General features: G+C 39.2%; 3 protein-coding genes and 1 long non-coding RNA gene across 11 annotated transcripts; 1 reads left to right on the top strand and 3 right to left on the bottom strand.

Annotated features, from left to right (window-relative positions):
* Nucleotides 1-115: 115 nt before the first annotated feature.
* On the bottom strand, nt 116-11,444 carry Dmtn (transmembrane and coiled-coil domain 2 protein Dmtn). 7 transcript variants are annotated; one of them, XR_011718239.1, is made up of 13 exons: nt 11,304-11,444; nt 9,726-10,180; nt 8,054-8,255; nt 7,636-7,843; nt 7,008-7,173; nt 6,672-6,900; nt 6,477-6,521; nt 6,156-6,238; nt 4,938-5,263; nt 4,430-4,830; nt 3,929-4,089; nt 3,626-3,732; nt 116-3,350 (listed from the first exon to the last, which is right to left on the bottom strand). XR_011718239.1 is itself a non-coding variant. In XM_071707179.1 (12 exons), the coding sequence occupies exons 3-11, from the start codon at nt 8,194-8,196 to the stop codon at nt 3,933-3,935; spliced, it is 1,758 nt and encodes a 585-aa protein (XP_071563280.1). In that variant the 5' UTR covers nt 8,197-8,255; nt 9,726-10,180; nt 11,304-11,444; the 3' UTR covers nt 116-3,732; nt 3,929-3,932. The 7 variants fall into 7 exon arrangements, 6 of the variants coding, with proteins under 6 accessions (XP_071563280.1, XP_071563285.1, XP_071563286.1 ...); XM_071707179.1 differs by having other exon boundaries at nt 116-3,732; XM_071707184.1 differs by having other exon boundaries at nt 116-3,732; nt 3,929-4,059.
* A 1,112-nt stretch (nt 11,445-12,556) lies between these two features.
* On the top strand, nt 12,557-13,879 carry LOC139773023 (uncharacterized). 2 transcript variants are annotated; one of them, XR_011718241.1, is made up of 3 exons: nt 12,557-12,693; nt 12,850-13,120; nt 13,311-13,879. It is a non-coding gene; the product is annotated as an uncharacterized lncRNA (long non-coding RNA). The 2 variants fall into 2 exon arrangements; XR_011718240.1 differs by lacking the exon at nt 13,311-13,879 and having other exon boundaries at nt 12,850-13,281.
* A 55-nt stretch (nt 13,880-13,934) lies between these two features.
* LOC139773021 (GSK3-beta interaction protein) lies at nt 13,935-15,252 on the bottom strand. Its single transcript, XM_071707197.1, has 2 exons — nt 15,112-15,252; nt 13,935-14,991 (listed from the first exon to the last, which is right to left on the bottom strand). Exon 2 carries the CDS (start codon nt 14,917-14,919, stop codon nt 14,563-14,565), a length of 357 nt encoding a protein of 118 aa, XP_071563298.1. The 5' UTR covers nt 14,920-14,991; nt 15,112-15,252; the 3' UTR covers nt 13,935-14,562.
* Nucleotides 15,253-15,261: 9 nt separating this feature from the next.
* On the bottom strand, nt 15,262-18,270 carry LOC139773009 (protein-associating with the carboxyl-terminal domain of ezrin). The gene is made up of 5 exons (XM_071707174.1): nt 17,687-18,270; nt 16,991-17,444; nt 16,708-16,897; nt 16,484-16,620; nt 15,262-16,372 (listed from the first exon to the last, which is right to left on the bottom strand). The coding sequence occupies exons 1-5, from the start codon at nt 17,876-17,878 to the stop codon at nt 15,438-15,440; spliced, it is 1,908 nt and encodes a 635-aa protein (XP_071563275.1). The 5' UTR covers nt 17,879-18,270; the 3' UTR covers nt 15,262-15,437.
* Nucleotides 18,271-18,392: the final 122 nt, after the last annotated feature.

Raw genomic sequence — 18,392 nt, 5'->3', positions numbered from 1 at the left:
ATGTGTCTTTTAGTTGGCCGCACGTCCCCGAAACTGGTTGAATTGAATTTTTCTCAGAGCTAAGATCATCTTCGAAGAGAAGAAATTCATTAATAGCACGTAAGGTCGAGTGGAATTGAATATAAGTGATTTTATTGAAAATTCGCTTTATTTTGACAGTACGAAATGATATTGCAGAAGGCTGCTCAGCACGTACCTCGGTACGTCGACTCTACCAGCAGCAATAACATTGACAATGGGCATGTAGAAAGTATCGGCGTATCGAAAGACGAATATAAAAATTTATGTATGTTCAGTTTCTTTTTTTTTTAATATTCTTTTTATTACCTTGAATACCAGCTGTTATGTATGCACAATGCAGTGTACGTGATAACAACCTTTACAATAACTGCTGCTGGCTTTGCCTATACCGTCTCTACAATTGACAACGAATATTTATTCTATAATTTGACATTAACTACCTACGCAAGGCATCGATGACATAATTTATTTCAATAACTCTGTCGCCTATCGCTAATATCTACACACGGGGCCCCTAAGCTACGAATGACAACAAACTATTTAACAGGATTCATTAATTGATCACCGCAAATTATACGATACACATTTATGTGACACATTTTGTGGCCTCGTAAATATAAAATACATATAAAATTGTAAACGGCTTTTTAAGTAGAAAAACGGAAACTTATGCGACGTTTCAATGAGGTACAAAATACATCTCGTCGTTGTTTAATAACTCCCTTAGAATTTCGAGTTCGGGCGCTACTTTGCTACTTTAATACCCAGCTTCCTTTCTGTTACGTATCGCTCAATATATTATAAGCGTGCAGGGGCCCTCAGTAAATCGGTGGTCGATCATGTGAATAAATTCTCTAATTTCCTAGTAGTGTTAAATACGTATATTACAAAGCACCATGATCTAAAATTATAAATATACAGGGTGTGTTTTATATGTTATCTAATGATATAATGGAAGGGAATTAAATTTCCATTCTTAAATATTTTCTTTTAGAAAAACTATAAATAAAAAATCAATAAAATACAGTTAAAATCTTGTCTTATTGATAAGACTTCTATAAATATAACATAATGATATATACATTAATATATGCTTAACACCCTATATATTTTAACTACTTATGATTATGTAATACTAAATAGACTTATATCTTAGATTAGTTACATATATTTTATATAACAAAAAAAGATGTTAACGGAGATATTCGGCAAAACCAATACGTTTTCATTTGTCTCGAATGTTACACATTGTGATGAATGGGTGCATGGTTTTTGAGAAAAATCTCTATATATATACAACATATACGTTTTTTGGTGGTATTTCCCAGTGATTATATTGATCCCAAAGCTGCTTCTTAAATATTAAGCTTATATATAAACCTAGCATAATCACAGCGATTTATCCGAAATGTAATATTTACCACAGGAACATGAAAAATAATATTGAAAATATTCAAAACATTTTTGCGGGGGAAAAGTCGATTGTTAAATTGCTCGAAGTAATACCATGCAGACAATGCGGATGTGAGAAATTTATTGGACGAGTTGACTGACATCAAGAAAAAAAAACGAATGTTTCTAATGTGATGAATAATACAGTTCAATTTTCATTTGCTTTGAGATCAGGAATGAATTGAATATCTCTTCGCAATATATAGCATAAAATTACCTTTTCACGCCTTCAATTTTCACGCGATGAATTGCTAATCAATTACCAGACACTCTTATCCTTCACATTGCAAGCTTCTAAATCAATACAAAATTTTTCAACAACATACATTATCATAAAATATTTTAAACAATGAAACACATTAAATTATCTCTTTTGTACACAGTTACGGGCAGCTTTTAAATAAAATTCTGAATAAAACTTTGCGCTGTTATATTCGCTACATGTCATTAAATTAACACAGATACTAAACTGTTAATTATAAGTTACTGTTATTATTATTTAGTTGTAAATAGCGTGAAATAAGGATAAATGTTAAAATTTCTGTGCTAAACGAAAGCAGCATGATATAATGATGTACAGACGTTCATTATTTAATTTCAATGTATATCATGCTGTTTTGAATAACAGTGCTTGAACACGAACCATCCTGACTGTGAAAGCTAGAAAATTGTATTGCAAGACAGTGAATGTATAAGTCATATTTATGCTCTGTTATTAGATAGTAATGATACAAAGAAGAAACACAAATCAGTGCTAACAATAAGTCTTATTTCTGAGCTGTTGTTATTCTAACTCATCTAATTTTTGCCACGTATCAAATACTTTTCGCGTTTCCATAAATTTGCATTATCTCTCATGTCACATTAATGTTATAATCTCCAATACTAAAAACTTAAAATTATAGCGCCAATGTTAAACTAACATAATTGTTTTACAGCAATGTAATCCTTCAGTCTTTCTCTCATTTCAACTAACTGTCATGGATCGATTCTTTATGCTCGTTATAATATACATAAATTTATGTTTTTGATGATTGGATCGTTCATACATTGGACTAATGAAAATCACTCTCGTCCTCATTCTCATATATAAGCATAATTTTAACGTATATATGTGCGATGTAAATCGTATCGTAGAATAAGAGGAAAAAGACGGTTGGTCCTCCTGATATCAAATGTAGCAGCACATGCATTGTATATATGTGTGTGTGTACGTGCGTGCGTGCGAGCGTGTGTGTGTGTGTGTGTGTGTGTGTGTGTATGTAAATTTTTATTTATGCCCAAATTTGGTATTCACGATTTTCCAACGAGAAAGTAATGTTTCTTGCAGCCTTCAATGAAATTCTTCATTTCCGTTTCATTGCATGCGCGATTTAATTTATACACTAGCTATTTTATGCAATGCAACAACAATTAAAAAAAGCTTGCATTTCCTAGAGAACTTATACCTTTATCGAATATTACAAATAACAAGTAAATATACAATACGTACTACTTCATATTTTATACAATGCCGGACAGCAGCTATCTATAGTGATATAAGAGCTCTGTCTTAATTTACATTATTGTTTAGCATTTGGACGATTTGGATGTTACAAATTCTTAACTTATCGACACATACATCCAAGAAGATTTAAAAACAAATCGATTGTACACCGACAAATTGTAACTGGACCGATCGTGGAGGTTGAAGACAGTATCCTGGTGTGCATCACTTAACATTTTCTCACTTGATATTTTTTTTTTATACTACTTTTACATTCAAGTGAAGAAATGAACGTAGAGATATACTGCTAATTGAAATTAAACCTTCATAATATGTGCCACATATAGCCAAGCAGTGTGTCACTGTGTAGTGTTTCAACAATTCTCCGTACCTTAATATAGAAGTTTCTTTAATGTCATTTGTTCAGCACTAATAGATCGTTAATGTAACGATCATGAAAAATAAAATTGAACCAAAATGAAGAGATATAAATTAATGAAATTAATAAAAGTTTGTATAAATTAATTTGAAAATCACGTACTTTTCTACAGCAAGGTAGCTTCGTCAATTTAAATAATGGTATCAAAAATACATATATCTTATAATAATAAATTTAAACAACCCAAGATAAACATACAAGATAAACTTATTTACGCGTATACATACTATTATTGCTCCAATGTGCTACAACACTGATAAACGGATGCAAGATTTCAATGTGTGTCCAATCTAGCCCAGCATCACAGGGTTTGATTAAATTTAAGTATTCCACCCTAAAATAAATACTGTTTACATAAAATATTTTTTTTCTTACTTTCTATCCCCCTCCTGCCCCTTCTCTTTCTCCGAGACAAGTTATTTAGGAACTTTCATATTTCGTTCACTTCGTTTTGAAATATAGTATTGCACTAAAGTTGCCTTTACGTGTTAACGACAATTAAGCATCGAGTGAAAATTTCATTCACTTACAATGCTACTTCATAGCGAGCGTCTGCTTGAGGTGGCGCATGAGATGACTGCCAACGTCATGTACCTCAGGCCATTGCTTTAGCACGAACACTATGCCCAGTACAACGAATGTAGTTGTTAATATACGCACCCTACACATGAAACAATGAGGCTTAGTACAGCTGTAACAAACATGTAAAAACAAAACAGAATAATGAATGTGCAAAATAAATTCGGATGACTGATTGCAGATTACAGTATGAAGATGATAAAAATAACCAAGAGAGAAATAACATGATTTACTGATAAAAAAAACCGATATGCATTATTATATTTCAATTTTCTACTTATACGGAAATATTATCTGTAGATATCTAATAGAGATAAATGTAGACAATGCGGATAATAGAGAATATGAGCATAAAATTCTATTAACAATTTATTGTCGCCACAACAAAAAGTAAAATAAAAAAAGTGACATAAAGGAGTAAAAGATAAAAACCACTTCAACAATAATCTTACCTAGTTCTAAGGAAAGGCATCATAATACCAGCACCCGTTGCAACGAGGAGCAAAACAACTTGCAATACTGTCAATACTACGTTTATCAATTTTACAACCAACGCTCTCGCATTGCTATTATCCAAACCCTCCAATGTCACATATTGCTGGTGCTGTTGTTGCTGATGTTCCATTTTCCAGATTTTAGTTTGACAACTCTCTAACATCTCATGTATATCTCGTAGCCTGTCCTCGCTTTGATATTGCACCTTCTCCTCCATATCTGTAATAGCCTGCTTCAAGTTTTCTACTTCATTCTGATGTAATTCTGTCAGGTCATTAATTTGCTCTTCCAAACGTTCACATCTGAAACGTTCTTCTTGGAGGGAATGAGAAAGATATGTCACTTCCTGCTGTAACGTCTGAACAAAAAAAAAAGATTAGTCAAACATTTGTGAAATCAGCAACATACAGGTGATTCCTTATAAAATATATTTTGATTACCGGTTATATTTAGTTAAATACAAACCTTTACAGTATCTACTTTTTCTCTCATTCGGTCAAGATTCTCCCGGTGTTCCTGTAGTTCTGCAAAAATAGATTTGAGACTCAAGGCATTATTACTGTGACACGTATGCGGCTGTCCTCTACTACCAGGGCCGCTTTCACTAGTTACGCTAGAACACTCCGATCCTTCCTCAGACGGAAACTTCATAGCCGCTGCGCTTTGGGTAGATCCCAGACTGCATCCACCCGGAAGCGTGGCCGATCCGTGGTGAGTTTTATCATCTTCAACGCTAGCGTTATCACCATTACCTGCATGCGGTGTATCGTTTACATAAAAAGTCGAGCCATCTGTAGAGACACAGAGGTGGCAAGTTAGAATGTTATCCAATACCAAAGCTTGGCCTTTTGAAGTAATAGTATTTGTCGAGTTATTATGTTATTCAGTTTCCTTAGACAATGGTTAATTTCTCGCTCCCTTTTTATTTTCGAAAAACAGTCGTTTCACAATATGCTTTTTTTTTTTAATCATGATAATGGCAAAACAGTTGATTATTTTTTTATATTATCATATACTTTAGCATCGTTACAAGAGAGTATTGGATAACTGACAGTAAATAAAGAAAAGCAAATGTGTAATCATAGAAGCCACTGTAAACCATATAATACTTTGCTACATAATAATATAATGTTAAATAAATATGTGCAACATAACGTATGGCAAAATTATATCAAGTAATTATACTGCATTAAAACAGAAATAGAAATTTAATAAGCAAAGTTGTGTAAGCAAAGAATACACGGTACAGCAAAGTAATCTTTCATACGTTACAGACAACAATGTTATTATTTTATCGTTTCTTTATAAAGAAGATAAGAAGCTTGAAGCAGTAAAAATAGAGATACTGTGCATGAAGCGTTATAATAAAGTGTAATGGAACTCTCGCTCTTTGGACAACACATTACTTACTACTCTCAACTGCCATGATAGCAAAAATGTTAAAAGATTTATTTTCTTATGTAAACATATTTTATATTTAAATAAATGGAAATGACAAGAACAGATTGTATGAATCAAAATGTAAGACTTATATACTTTATTTTCTGTAGTTAAATGGAATTAAATTACATTTATTAATCTGAACCAATTTAAATTGTTTTTAACCAGGTGTTGTAATATGTTATACTTCACAGCTTGAATCATATAAAACTCGATAGAAATTTATTGAACACTGTTACTTACGTGATAAAGTATTTATATTATCAGCACTTCCAAATTTGTTTTTAATAAGATGAGCAAACTCTCTTGGTTTAGACATTACAGTTCTGCAATAGAATATTAGATATATAATAGATTAGAAATATAAATAAGCGTACAATATTTTACTTAACTATACTTTTAATTATGATTTCTCGTAAATTATGAAAAGAATGCTTTACGTTAATCTTAAATTGAAGTGGTATTAATGGCAGTGCGGTTCTAAAAAGAAGTGATGAATCAACCACATAAGAATAGAGTTTCAGCATGTTTGGGCATGGGATCTATTTTCGTATCAACACTCACCCTGAAAAACCAGTGATTCCATCCCTGATGTTTCCTCCCACATTTCTGAAATGCAAGCCCAAATTAGTCAGAGATTTGCTTTTAACGTTTATCAAATAATACATAATAATTTATTATGTATTATTCGGTGATAAATTTCAACATTTTTTCTTCAGATATAATTAAAATCAAAATAATCATTAACATAAAACTCACTTAAGTCCTTGCCCCATATCGCGTAACATTTCTCTCGGTTGCCTATGACTCGTCGGTGCACCATTCATCTCGTAATTTCTTAATTTTTTCGTATAGCTATCTAACTTTTTTTGTAGTTGCGAAATACTGTGCGCCGATTTTTGATTTTTCTTCTCGAATACCGTTTTAATCCTAGTTAACTGTTGCTTGTCCGCATTAGCAGCCAATTTCAAATATTCGTTGACGTTCTCTAAAGAACAAATGTATAACAATACATAAAGTAAATAATACATATTAATAAGACATACTTTCGTCTTTGCGTGTCCATCTAAATTAAATTAAGAAAAGTTTACGTACCATCCCGCGTGGTTTGTTCTATTCTTATTTGTTCTCGCGTTTTAGCAATTTTGCTTTGAATATGTTCAATAGCTTGACGAACTCGTGTTGCACTAGAGTCAACATCATCGGTTATCAGTTCAGAAGAACCATTCGATAGGAACGATTGGGTTGCGTGATATTGTTCCTGCAAAAATACATTGATATTATCTTTCACTTAAACGTGCATAAAAAATCATATAAACTATATAACGTTAAATATAAAACAACATCCTTTTCAACGCAGTTTAACTATATCAAAAGCAGTTAATTTTATGATTTTTTCTGCGATCTTAAAATATCAGATAGAGTCTAAAAATTGGCGAAGCTAATATAATCTTGTTTAAAACATGCGCATAATTGTACTATTTCTTACTCTATAATTTGATTGCATATTAATCATTGACGACCTTGCAATCTACTATGTTAGTTAATGCATATACAATAGCAATATTATGTAACTCTTTTTATGTAAGAACACAAAGACAACTGTAGATTGCATACACGCATTAGGTCCACAAAGTAACAATTTTCCTGCTCGTGTTTAATGCAAACGCTTATTATCTTATACCTCATTAGAATCGAGGTATTTAAAATGAAAAGTACGTACTCCTTCGTCATCAGTCGGTGGATGAACATTTGGCACAAACTCGTCTGGTTCGGCAGTGTTTGAAGTATTACTTGGTTCATCCATGATATCCCCCGTGCGAATTAAATTTCCTGGTGATCTTTGTCTATTGCTGCCTTTCATATTGAGGCTACTTCCAGTACCGCCCCCACCGCTACTTCCACTGCCTGTGCTACCCTCTCCTTGAGAACTGAAACGGATATTTAGCAAATGTTATTATTATAGTTTCTTTAATTTGTAGATTTTAGATCTGATAATATTATAATAAATATAATAAAGGTGAATTATAAATATACATATAAAAATATACAGATTTTTACGACTCTTTGTTTGAAGAAACTAAACATGCAATGAATAATAAATTGTATATATATAATCTATTGTACTAATAGAACCTTACATTGGGGCATTACGCAATCTTGGAGTGTGATCCAAGTTTGCTGTCGATTGTTGCTGATGCACTTGAGACGTCGAAGTCGTTCTACTAGGAGATCCACTGCGCGAACTGTTTTTACTAGAGGTGCTGACCATCAAGCTTGCCATACCTTTGTTCTGAGATGGTTGACATCTATCTACTTCGTTTTAGTAAGTTCACGTTGAACCTGGACACACGATAAATTACAGGTATTATAAGAAATACTGTAAAGTACGAAAGGATAGTACAATTTTATAAGACAACTATGTCCCGGTTATTAATCTACTTATACTGGAATCGATAAATCGATATATGATAATCTTAAGCTGCAAAAAACGAAAGATAAGATTCCAATAATTAATATTAGGTATCAATGAATTGAAACTTCATCTCGCACCGGAGAGATTACTCACGCCTCTTGATATTATTAGATAAAGCTCAATATCAACCACATATATGATAAGCTTTATCTTATTACAGTTTTTTTTATGATTCATAGGTTTTTCTCAGAGTAAACCATTAATAGCAAAACAAGCGATTTCAATTGCAAAGCTTATATATATATATATATATTATATATATATATATATATATATAAAACGAAATAAATAATATATATTATATATATATATATATATATATATATATATATATTTATATTTCAGTGTGTATTTATTTATAATTTTATTCCATTATCGACATTTCTGCATTATAAATATTATGCATTAATATTGTGTACAGTATTTTTATTCCTTTTATCATACAATAAAAAAAACATAAAGCATAATAAATTACGGAACAAACACTCCACTATAGCTGGACCCCAATGGGTCTATCTTGGGCAGTAATTTTCTCTAAGAGGCTACATTATCTAATTTATACTTTAAATATACATTGAGCACACAGAGACTGCATCTAAATTTAGAATGTAGGATACTTCACATAAAGAGAAACGTTTCATTCACGTTTTAGTTGGCGAAAAATTATTTCGATTACGCTACATAAATAAATTTGTGCAAAAGTATTACTGAATCTTTGTTCATATTAAATTCAAAAGATACGTATAAAGTTTCTGAAAACTAAATTATATTAAAAAAGGTAAAACTACTTATACTGAAATATACAATATACCATTATATTGCATATTTATATTATAAATTTTTATATCACAACATATTAAAACTACGTGCCAAATGCTTCATCTATCCAATGTTTGCAATAACGGAAAATAAAGTGTACAAGCATTCTTTTCTCAATTCTACGTCGTATCACTTCCTTTAATTTGATCATATTAACTGATGAATCATTGCTATTATCATAAATGTTGATTTGAAACTAAGAAGCGCTACATTACTTAGAATCATAGTTCAAATGATAGAAGTTGCTCTACAATCTTTTATAATCACCTAGATCGTATTCCATTAACATTAAATTATTTAAAATATAAAATTACTAAAGTAGGAATATACACTGAACGTGAAAAGGGTCAAGCTAAAGCTGAATATGTTTAAGAAACGCGAAAAGCATCTGGATTCAGGAACGAAAGTCAGGAATAAGCGATCGGAATTTAAAACACTTGCTAATCCTGCCAATTCGTGAATGACGAAGACCTCGCTTCGGCCCGCGCTCGACGCAACGTAAACGGAATTGAACTTGCCGATCACGTGGCTGGCGAAAGTCTCGGCGATGATCTTTAGACGGCATCTGGGGTGGCTGGGCACCGATATCACAAAACGCACCGCGCACGCACACACACACAGGCAGACGACGCAGAGAGCGGAGGTAACACGCAGTTAGTCACGGACGGCGCCGCGTTTCTCCAGGGGGGTAGAGGGGGGGACAAGGGGGACAACTCCGCTCCAGAAGAAAACGGCAGTCCAGCCTCTGGACTTCGCTCCTGCCGCGTTCAGGGACAGATCGTGATCTCGCGCGCTCGTTGCGCGATCACGGCGCTGTTATGCGAGCGCGGAATAGCGTGCGGCGACGGGCAGTATCGATGAAAAACACACGCAGGACCGTATTAATAGCGTGCGCTCGCTGGGTCGGTCGGTCCGTATAGCGGCGACGTCGACCCCTCGCTGGGTTCCTCCCTCACGTTAGACGCACCGTTTCCTGCAAACAGGAGAGTTGACTCAACGTTAAGCAGATATCCCTCGTCTTCCTCCGTCAGTACAAAAAGAAAAATTAGATCGCGGTAGGCACTGTTGTACGAGAACGGTTCCACGGTTGGTCTACTTATGGAAGAAAAAAACGGCACCGGTCAAAATAATTCATCGATGCCGCGAGACGGAGAGACGGGCGAACGGTCCAAATCGTGATTCTCGTTCGCCTGAACGTAGAGAGAGTGTGTGTGTGTGAGGAAAGAAACGGGCGGTCGCGCGCTCGACAGAGTGGCACAAGCGCTAATTAGTCCCGATTAACTGTTCCTCGGGGATCCGCGCGACGCGCGCGGGCGCGGGGGCTATTCGTGTCATAACTCTGGCGTGCTCTGGCCGCGGTGCCGACCAGCGGAATTAAATCTTGGCAGCCAGGGCGCGCGGCGTTGGACCGCGACCGGCTCCGGAAATACGCTCGGAAATGCGACGTCCAAAGTGCTCCAAAGCCGCGCGTCCAAACGTCAGAAGCCAGGAGGGCACACACGAGGGACGACGACTCCCGCGCGAGTCTCCGCGGGGAGTAAACACGCGCGTTCCGTCGGCCGTCGGGAGCCGCAGCTGGCGCGCGTCGATCCTCCGGATTCGCTCCTCTCACCTGGTCAGCCTGGCCTACAGCCAACCTCGTCCTCGCGGAACGCGCGTAAACCAGCGTAAACAGAAAGTCGGACGGGCGCATTCGGCGTGAAGTGCGCCGCGGACGCGCGATCGTCCGTCGTCGCCCGACGTCACGGCGCACGGCGCGGCGCGGAGCGGCGTCGCCGTTCGAAACGAGTGTGCTGCGCGCGCCCGTCGCCCGTCCGCCGATCCTGGAGGAACAGGACCACCGCCTTGGGTACCTTGTCGTCCGCGGACGACGCCGGACGTTCCTCGTCGGCCGGGGGGGGGGGGGGGACTGGGAAGGAAGTGACACGCGCGTCGAAGCGTCAAATCTCGTGCCTCGGGTCCCGCGGGCCAGACGTACTTTCTCGACGCAGCACGCAACTCGCTCACTCTTTCTTGCTTTCTTTCTTTCTTTCTTTCCTTCTTTCTCTCGCTCGCTCTCACTCGCGAAATCGCGTCGTCGCTCTCGTCGCTCTCACCTCGTTCACCGCGCGGCGTCGTTCCTACGCGACGTCGGACGCACGAATGCATGCGCGATGTATCCGCGCCGCGCGTGTCGCATCGGCTGACGGCAGTGACGGCTCGCCAAGATTTCCGTCCGTCTGGCCGTCCCCGCTGTTCCTGAACGCGTTCTGTCGTGTCCTCGCGTGCGTCCGCACGCGACGGGACGGAGAGCGCGGTGGGTACAGTTGCACCGTGCTGCACCCGCGCGCGAACTGACCAGTGACTAGACTGCACAGACACTGGCCTTATCGCTGACGGACGCTACGTGCTCGCTGCATGACGGATCGGCGGGCGTGTCATGTCATCGCACGCCGGCCGATTCAGGCCGATTTCCCGCGCACCGTCACGAAGCGTATGTACGCATATACATATGCGTACCTCGCGAGAGGTATCCGAGGTTACGGCGCGACGTAACGTCGACGGGACTGTCCGCGACTCCACGCGCAGCCGAGACGGTAACGTCAATGACTATAGGAACGGCACCGGGCGGCCCGATGCCTGGAGATACGCTTCCCCGTAGCTGAAGTTTTTGTTCGGAGATGACGCAATTTGGCAGCGGCGTCCTGCGGCGACGAGAGTGAAAAAAAGGAAATTTCACTTAGTATTATTTATTGAGTTATGAATGTTGGAAGAAGAATACAGTATTTTATCGATTCGGCCTTTCGGCCTAGAGCCAAGAACATGTTTACAATAATTAATACCTCTGCATACACTCCTTCTTTCTTTCCCTCTCTCTGTTTTCTACATTCTTTAGTTTTCAACAGATTTTGAAAATGTTGCAAATTTTGTCGGTAGAATGACAGCAGAAATCTATAACAAACTCTGCTAACAAAATATAATGGTAAATTGATTGTGGAAACTATATAGATAAATCTGCCTTTTAAATGATGTATTTTAATGTTTGCGAAATGAGGGTCTGCTCCGTTTTTGCTGACAATCCGCTGTCAGATTATATCCGCTGGTAAAATACGAATTTAATGCCGACACAGATGATACCGGATCTGTTGTGATATTTGAGCAGATCTACTGCCAATCTCTATTGTCATACTACGGGCAGATTGCTTACAGAGAACCGATGTCTTCATTACATCCTTGGAATTTGATGACCGAAAGTTATATCAAAGATTTATGACGAGTAACAGGTCAGGACATTTTGGAAATTTAAATGGATTGGATACACGTTTAGGAAGGAGGATTGTCAAGACGCCAAATATCTAGAGACGCATTGCGGTGGAATTCTCGGGATAATTAGGAAACGTGGGAGAGCCAAGAACAATTAGAGAAGAGCCTGGGGCAGGGGACTAAAAGAAGCTGGAGCTAATGAGCTGAGATATTTGGAACTTCTGATAAGCGGAAATGGAAAAAGTTTGTAGATGACCTACGCTCCAAAAGTGATGGACATTATTATTATTATGGGAGACGTAGTGAATTTCTTATTCTCCCTCTCATAATACTTTTCTCTTTCCTCTTTCCTCCTTTTCTCCCCGACGCTTAATTACAGTCATTTCAAATGCATTCCAGGTATGATGTAGCGTAGCTACGAAGAACGGACTTTCGAGAGTTTCGAGCGACGGCTAGTCTCGCGACTGGGAACAAAGCATCGATTGATCTCTTTAAATATCAACGTGACATCAGCGACAGTCAAGTAATTTGAACGAAAAATAATCACGAGATACATACCGACACGTTGGCTCTACATAGAATTCCAAGAACTGAAATTGTTGAGAAAAGACTCATCTGGACCCTCGCAGGGATTAAATTCGCGTCCAGATATCAGCGCGATATATTCTCGGTACCTTCGAAAATAAACTAAAGCCGTTTAGAACCGACGAATTCGGACATCGTAGAAAGCGAAATTTGAATTACAGAATTGTCTTGTAAATGTAAACGAAAACCTGTTTGTAATATGTAAACGAAATTGTTCGAATGCAAAATTTCGACATTTATCTTTTACCGCTACAGCTGTTTTTTTTTTTTCCCAGACATCAGCCGATCATGTTGCGTCATATATGTATGATCATTCTGGCTTAATTCACGATAAGATTACGCGCTCCTCATTTTCACGTCGCCCACGAGAGACGAGAGCATTAATAAAGCCGTCGCGTCGCACAGTTGTGCGCTGGAACAACGCAGAATACGATAAGACGTATGCGTCAGCACCGCGCGTCTGTGAAGTCATCGATTAGACCGAATGCACTGGAAAATCACTTCACGGAAGACGATAAGAGACGTGTCCGTGCATTCCAGGATTGATAAAGTCAACTCTTGCGGCAAAACTTCGTCGCAAAATAAACAAAAAATCATTTTAAATTTAGCTCCTAAGAGTGTTTGCAACTTTGATTCTCATCGCATGAATACGGAAAACGGAATAATAAAAAGCGAGGACACGGTAAGCGTATTCACGAGGACTAATGTTTGGAAGATAAGATAAACTATGAATAGATAAATAAGCGAAGCGGAAACTTAATAATCTGCGATACATTTCGTGATGATTAAAAGCTTGTAATACTTATAAAAAAATAAAATAAAATAAAGAAATAGTAACGATTGAGACTTTAAAATTTCAGGAATTATTTTAGAAGTTTGAATAATAAAGGCGACGCAAATCAAAGTTTCCAGTCGACCAAGATCGGCATTATATTTCCAAAAACTCCAGTCTCATTTTCTTTCCGTTAGTTTTACATTACGGAGTTCATTACGAGATTATGATTTAAAAATGAGCGGAACGTATAAGACAATGAACAACTCTGTTTTTACAAACGATCGTAAAGTACAAACTACGACTACGACTAGAAGCGCAAAAAAGAATGAAGGCAAGATAAATGAATCGATGATTTGTTCTTTTGCGAAGCTGGCCTCGCAACGTTAATAAAACACATTGATCTCTTTTTTTACATTAAGTTTGAGCGATTTCGCAATTTACTAGTCGAGAATACGATAAAAAAAACTCGACAATAAATATAAACGCAACAATGAATGCGGGCATGCGTTCCCAAACACATCGACACAGCGCCTAAGGATGTTACGTGGGATCGAATCCCATTTTCGCGTCGGCCGTCGACTAATTATCAAAATATAGTCCGTATGCTACATAGTAAACTGTTTCACATTCCAAATTGTACAATACTAAGACTTAACTAAAATAACGGACGCTTATAAGCGAATTATAATTTAATTAACCGCACTTAACCTAACTCTTAACCTAGACCACGACAGGAACTGTTCATAGGACATCTACTGTTCATCGCTCAGCTCCTTCAGCTTGTCCAGCAGCGCGTTCCCGAAGGAGTTCCTGTACTGCGGACTGACGAAGTCCAGCAGGCTGTACGGCGTCTCGAAGCGCTCGTTACCCGTATTCGACGTGTCGTCGTGCCGATTGCCGACGATGGCGAAGCCGGCGGCCGACAGCTCCACGCAGAACCGCAGGCCCTCCAGCGTGACCAGGTTCAGGTAGATGACCTGGTTCGTGCTGGTCAGCCGCTCGGACACCCTCAGATCTCGCACGTGCTTCTTCACGTCATCGATAACCGCCTGGGCCTCCAGCCGCCACTGGCCCGCGTCCAGCACCCGGTCCCCGTCGTCGGCCCGCATCGCGCCGCGAACGTGGATTTCTCCCCGGTCACGCTTGAAATCGGTCTGGCCGCGACAGTTCGGAGCCTGATGCTGCAAACACACGACATTCTTGACATAAAATCTCTATATTTCCCTATATGGATCCTTACACTATACCTGTAGCCTGTAGCTATATACAGTCCTCTTTCTGAAGCCGTTAAAAATATATACCTGTTAATTAGACGAAGGAATCCACGATGGCGATGAGTATTTCCGTCTGTTCGGATAGATGTACCCTAACTGACCCTAACTAAGATCTCTTTACGATTTAATTTATGAAACTCTTACAAAAGAGAGAAAGTACCATATATAACTTTGGCCTATCATATATATTTTACATTTATTAAAAATACTTATTTCGATAGTATACATGGTGTTGGTAATCACATGAACTGATTGGACGTTAATGAAAATGGATACAATCGGGATGAGTATTTGTCGTATGAGCTCGTTCGCTTCTTTGTGCAAGCTTTGGTTTCTCTCTTTTTTTTACACGCTCATTGTTGCGCCAGTTCGTACGTATCGTCTATGCTCAGGTCACTCAAATCTTCCCCCCAACCGTTAACGTCGTGTTCTTCCAAAGTGGCGCCTGACGTCTTCACGTCGAACATGCTCTTCGGCGATTGCACTTCCGGGACGTGTAAGATCTGCGTCTTCCGTATCACAGGCTCCATATCCGTAAAGAAGTCGATTTCTTCCTTCGGGGATTTTATCACCTTCGAATTCTTTATGTCGAGCTCCGTAATGTCGGAAATTACAAGTTTCTTCGTGTACTTTGGCTTCTCGGCGCTCGACGATAATTCCGACAAGGGCGAGGACGAGCCCGCGTCGCAAGGACCTTGTACCTCCGATTGCGCGTTTTCCTCCGGGGGAGCCTCTTCTACAGGGCAACGACCAACTGGCTCCTGCATTTCCCAATCCGACCAGGTGCACTCCTCCTCGGGAAACGAAAATTCCTTCTCCCTCTTGTCCTCGCCACCGTCCGGCGACGGCCTCTCCGCTAGATGCACGTTACTTTCGTCTATATTCACGAAGACAGGTATCTCTTGAGTGAACGTTAAAGCTTTCCTAATATCATCGAGGTCCTTGCCTCGAATCATTTTCTTATTCGGCCGACCGTCCGTAAATAATTTTCCTCTGTTCCCACCGATAACCGTCGCCGCGCCCAGGATCGGCACTACGTCAGCCAGCGCCCTTAACGTGGCACTGACGAGATCGTCGTTGGTGTCCTTTATTCCAACGAGTAACTCGGGAAGAATATGATTTTTTAACTCGTCCGTCTCGAACACGTGAACGAACGTATTGAAATGGGACAGCAGCAGCAGGCGAATAGAGACATCTCGAATGCAAAACATTTGCAGAAGTCTCGGTACTAAGATACTCTTAAAAGTAGGAACTGTAAATAGACTAGTCCCCAAATCGTTTTTCTCATCTGTAAAAAATATTAGATATTTCATTAGGCCATTTGTTACGTAAAATGAAGATATTCATGTGTATCAAGTAACCGTTATGATTTTACTAAACGCAACAGATATATCCTAACCTTTGGGTTTAAAGATAAACGGTAAAAGTTTTACTTGGGCAGTGCTATCCAACAAAACTATCCTGGAAAGAAGCACTCTGCCTAATTGTTCAGCAACAACAGCCTCGGGATACATCTGCAATTGCTGCCTTAATTTCCTAAAAAAAAATTATCCATTATATGTAGACACAATTTCTTAGGCCGTGTATTACATAACACAGAATTATTTTCTTCAAGTTACTTACGTGAAGAACTCTTCCCTTTCAACGTCAGTTTTTAGCGGTAATTCTTCCAGAAACGCATGTATCCTTATAAACTCGTGAGTGAAAAATGAATGCTGCAGCACATTGAATAATCTACTTCTCAGACATGCGTCTGGATTCTGCAGATTCTTTTTACAAAACTCTTTAAATTCCAACAAATTTGGTGCTCCATCTGAAATTGGTTTGAAATTCAAGTTTACTGTATTCCAATGTCACAAACGTATCATTTAACGTTTCATTTAACAGGGAAAATATTTGTGTATACCTGTATCTTGTAAATTCTTCAGAATATCTTCTGCCAGTACTCCAAACGCGTACGAGTCAATCGCAGTGAGATTAGCGGTTTTAATTAAATCAGCTATGTCTTCGTTCGACGATATCGCCTTCTCGTATCGGTAACTCTTTATTCGTTGATAATACGTCGGCGTCGCGTCCGCGAGTTTGCACAGGCACTCCAATCCACCCAACTTCCAATATCCTTCCGCGGTGACGTAGATGGAACTGCTGCACACGTTGTTGTGCGACGCCAATGCGGTCTCGTGCAGGAACACCAAGGCTCGTAGGATACTGTGCAGACCGATACATATTTGCAATACATTCTGCTTCTCAATAACTTGGATCAGCGGCCTGGCCTCTTCCGTGGCGAGAAAGAACTTGCTGCCTTTGCTCCACGAAGATATATACTTCAGGATACAAGGATGCCGATGTAGCATAAAATTCTAAAACATATAATACCACGTCCACTGCTTATTTCTTACAATTTTACTTCCGCAACGTACATGCACGTATTGTATAATCCATAACATGTTATTGTACACAAAAGAAGTCCACATAAAAAAAAAAGAATCAGGAGGAGGATCCCAAAGTGGTCTCATTTCTGTGTCTGTCAAGATAAATAGGGAAATATTCGAGTGCTCTTGCGGGATATTTAAAAGTCTGGAAGCGGAGATAGATGTCAAACCTTCGCCGCTCGCTCCAACGGCGACGGTCGCCCGAACGTCGCTGTGAAGTGCAAGGACGGCTCGCTGATGAAGATCGACAGCTTCTGCAGAGTGTCGCGCACGCTCGCATCGTAGTGCATCCAGTAGTCCGTGACCTCGACGGCCTTGCTTTCGATCTCGAGGCCGCGCAGGGCACTCCTTTCGTTCCCCATTAGTCGCTCGACATACGCGTTGTCGCGGCGGCTATTACGTCGGATGCGGCAGCGGAGAATCGCTCGGGAACATCGGGCACGCGAGGCCGGGGAGAGGCGCGCGTTCCATCTGCTCTTACAATTCGCGCGAGTCAGCGATCGACATCGACATCGCGATCGCTACTTGGCCGACTCCGATCGCATTCCGATAACGCCGACATTACGTTTTACGTGTGCGCGGCCAAGGTGTCACCCTCTCGGTAGGTTAGGGTTAGGTCGCGGATGATCACCGCGATTGGTCGATCGCTCGCTCCGGTCCTGTCATGTGTTCCTAGCTCCGGTTCTCCGTTTCACGTCCATTTCTAACAATGCAGATTTACTTTTATTCTCGATTTTACTTTCGTTCCAGTTCTAAAAATTAGAAAAAGATAATAATTAAGGAGGTTATGGGGAAAACCAGAAATGTTAAGAATCGCATATAATTCAAAATATAAGTTACTCTTTTATAAATAATGTTACCATGTAATTTTTTTGA

Source organism: Temnothorax nylanderi, unplaced genomic scaffold (genome assembly GCF_030848795.1).
Source record: "Temnothorax nylanderi isolate EJ_2023f unplaced genomic scaffold, tnyl_v1.0 TNYL_tig0056_pilon, whole genome shotgun sequence".
Lineage (NCBI taxonomy): Eukaryota > Metazoa > Arthropoda > Insecta > Hymenoptera > Formicidae > Temnothorax > Temnothorax nylanderi.
This window is presented reverse-complemented; position numbering and strand designations above follow the sequence as displayed.

Bases quoted from the DNA above. Each gene is read 5' to 3' on its own strand.
- Dmtn (XM_071707179.1), bottom strand. From the start codon at position 8,196: ATGGCAAGCTTGATGGTCAGCACCTCTAGTAAAAACAGTTCGCGCAGT. The intron at 6,901-7,007 runs GTACGTAAACTT...TTTGTTCTTTAG, and splicing joins AGAACAAACCACGCGGGATG to AGAACGTCAACGAATATTTG. The intron at 4,090-4,429 runs GTAAGATTATTG...TGTTTGTTACAG, and splicing joins ATGCCTTTCCTTAGAACTAG to CTGTACTAAGCCTCATTGTT.
- LOC139773021 (XM_071707197.1), bottom strand. From the start codon at position 14,919: ATGCGGGCCGACGACGGGGACCGGGTGCTGGACGCGGGCCAGTGGCGG.
- LOC139773009 (XM_071707174.1), bottom strand. From the start codon at position 17,878: ATGGGGAACGAAAGGAGTGCCCTGCGCGGCCTCGAGATCGAAAGCAAG. The intron at 16,898-16,990 runs GTATACACAAAT...AACCAATTTCAG, and splicing joins GAAGAATTTACAAGATACAG to ATGGAGCACCAAATTTGTTG. The intron at 16,621-16,707 runs GTAAGTAACTTG...ATTTTTTTTTAG, and splicing joins GAAAGGGAAGAGTTCTTCAC to GAAATTAAGGCAGCAATTGC.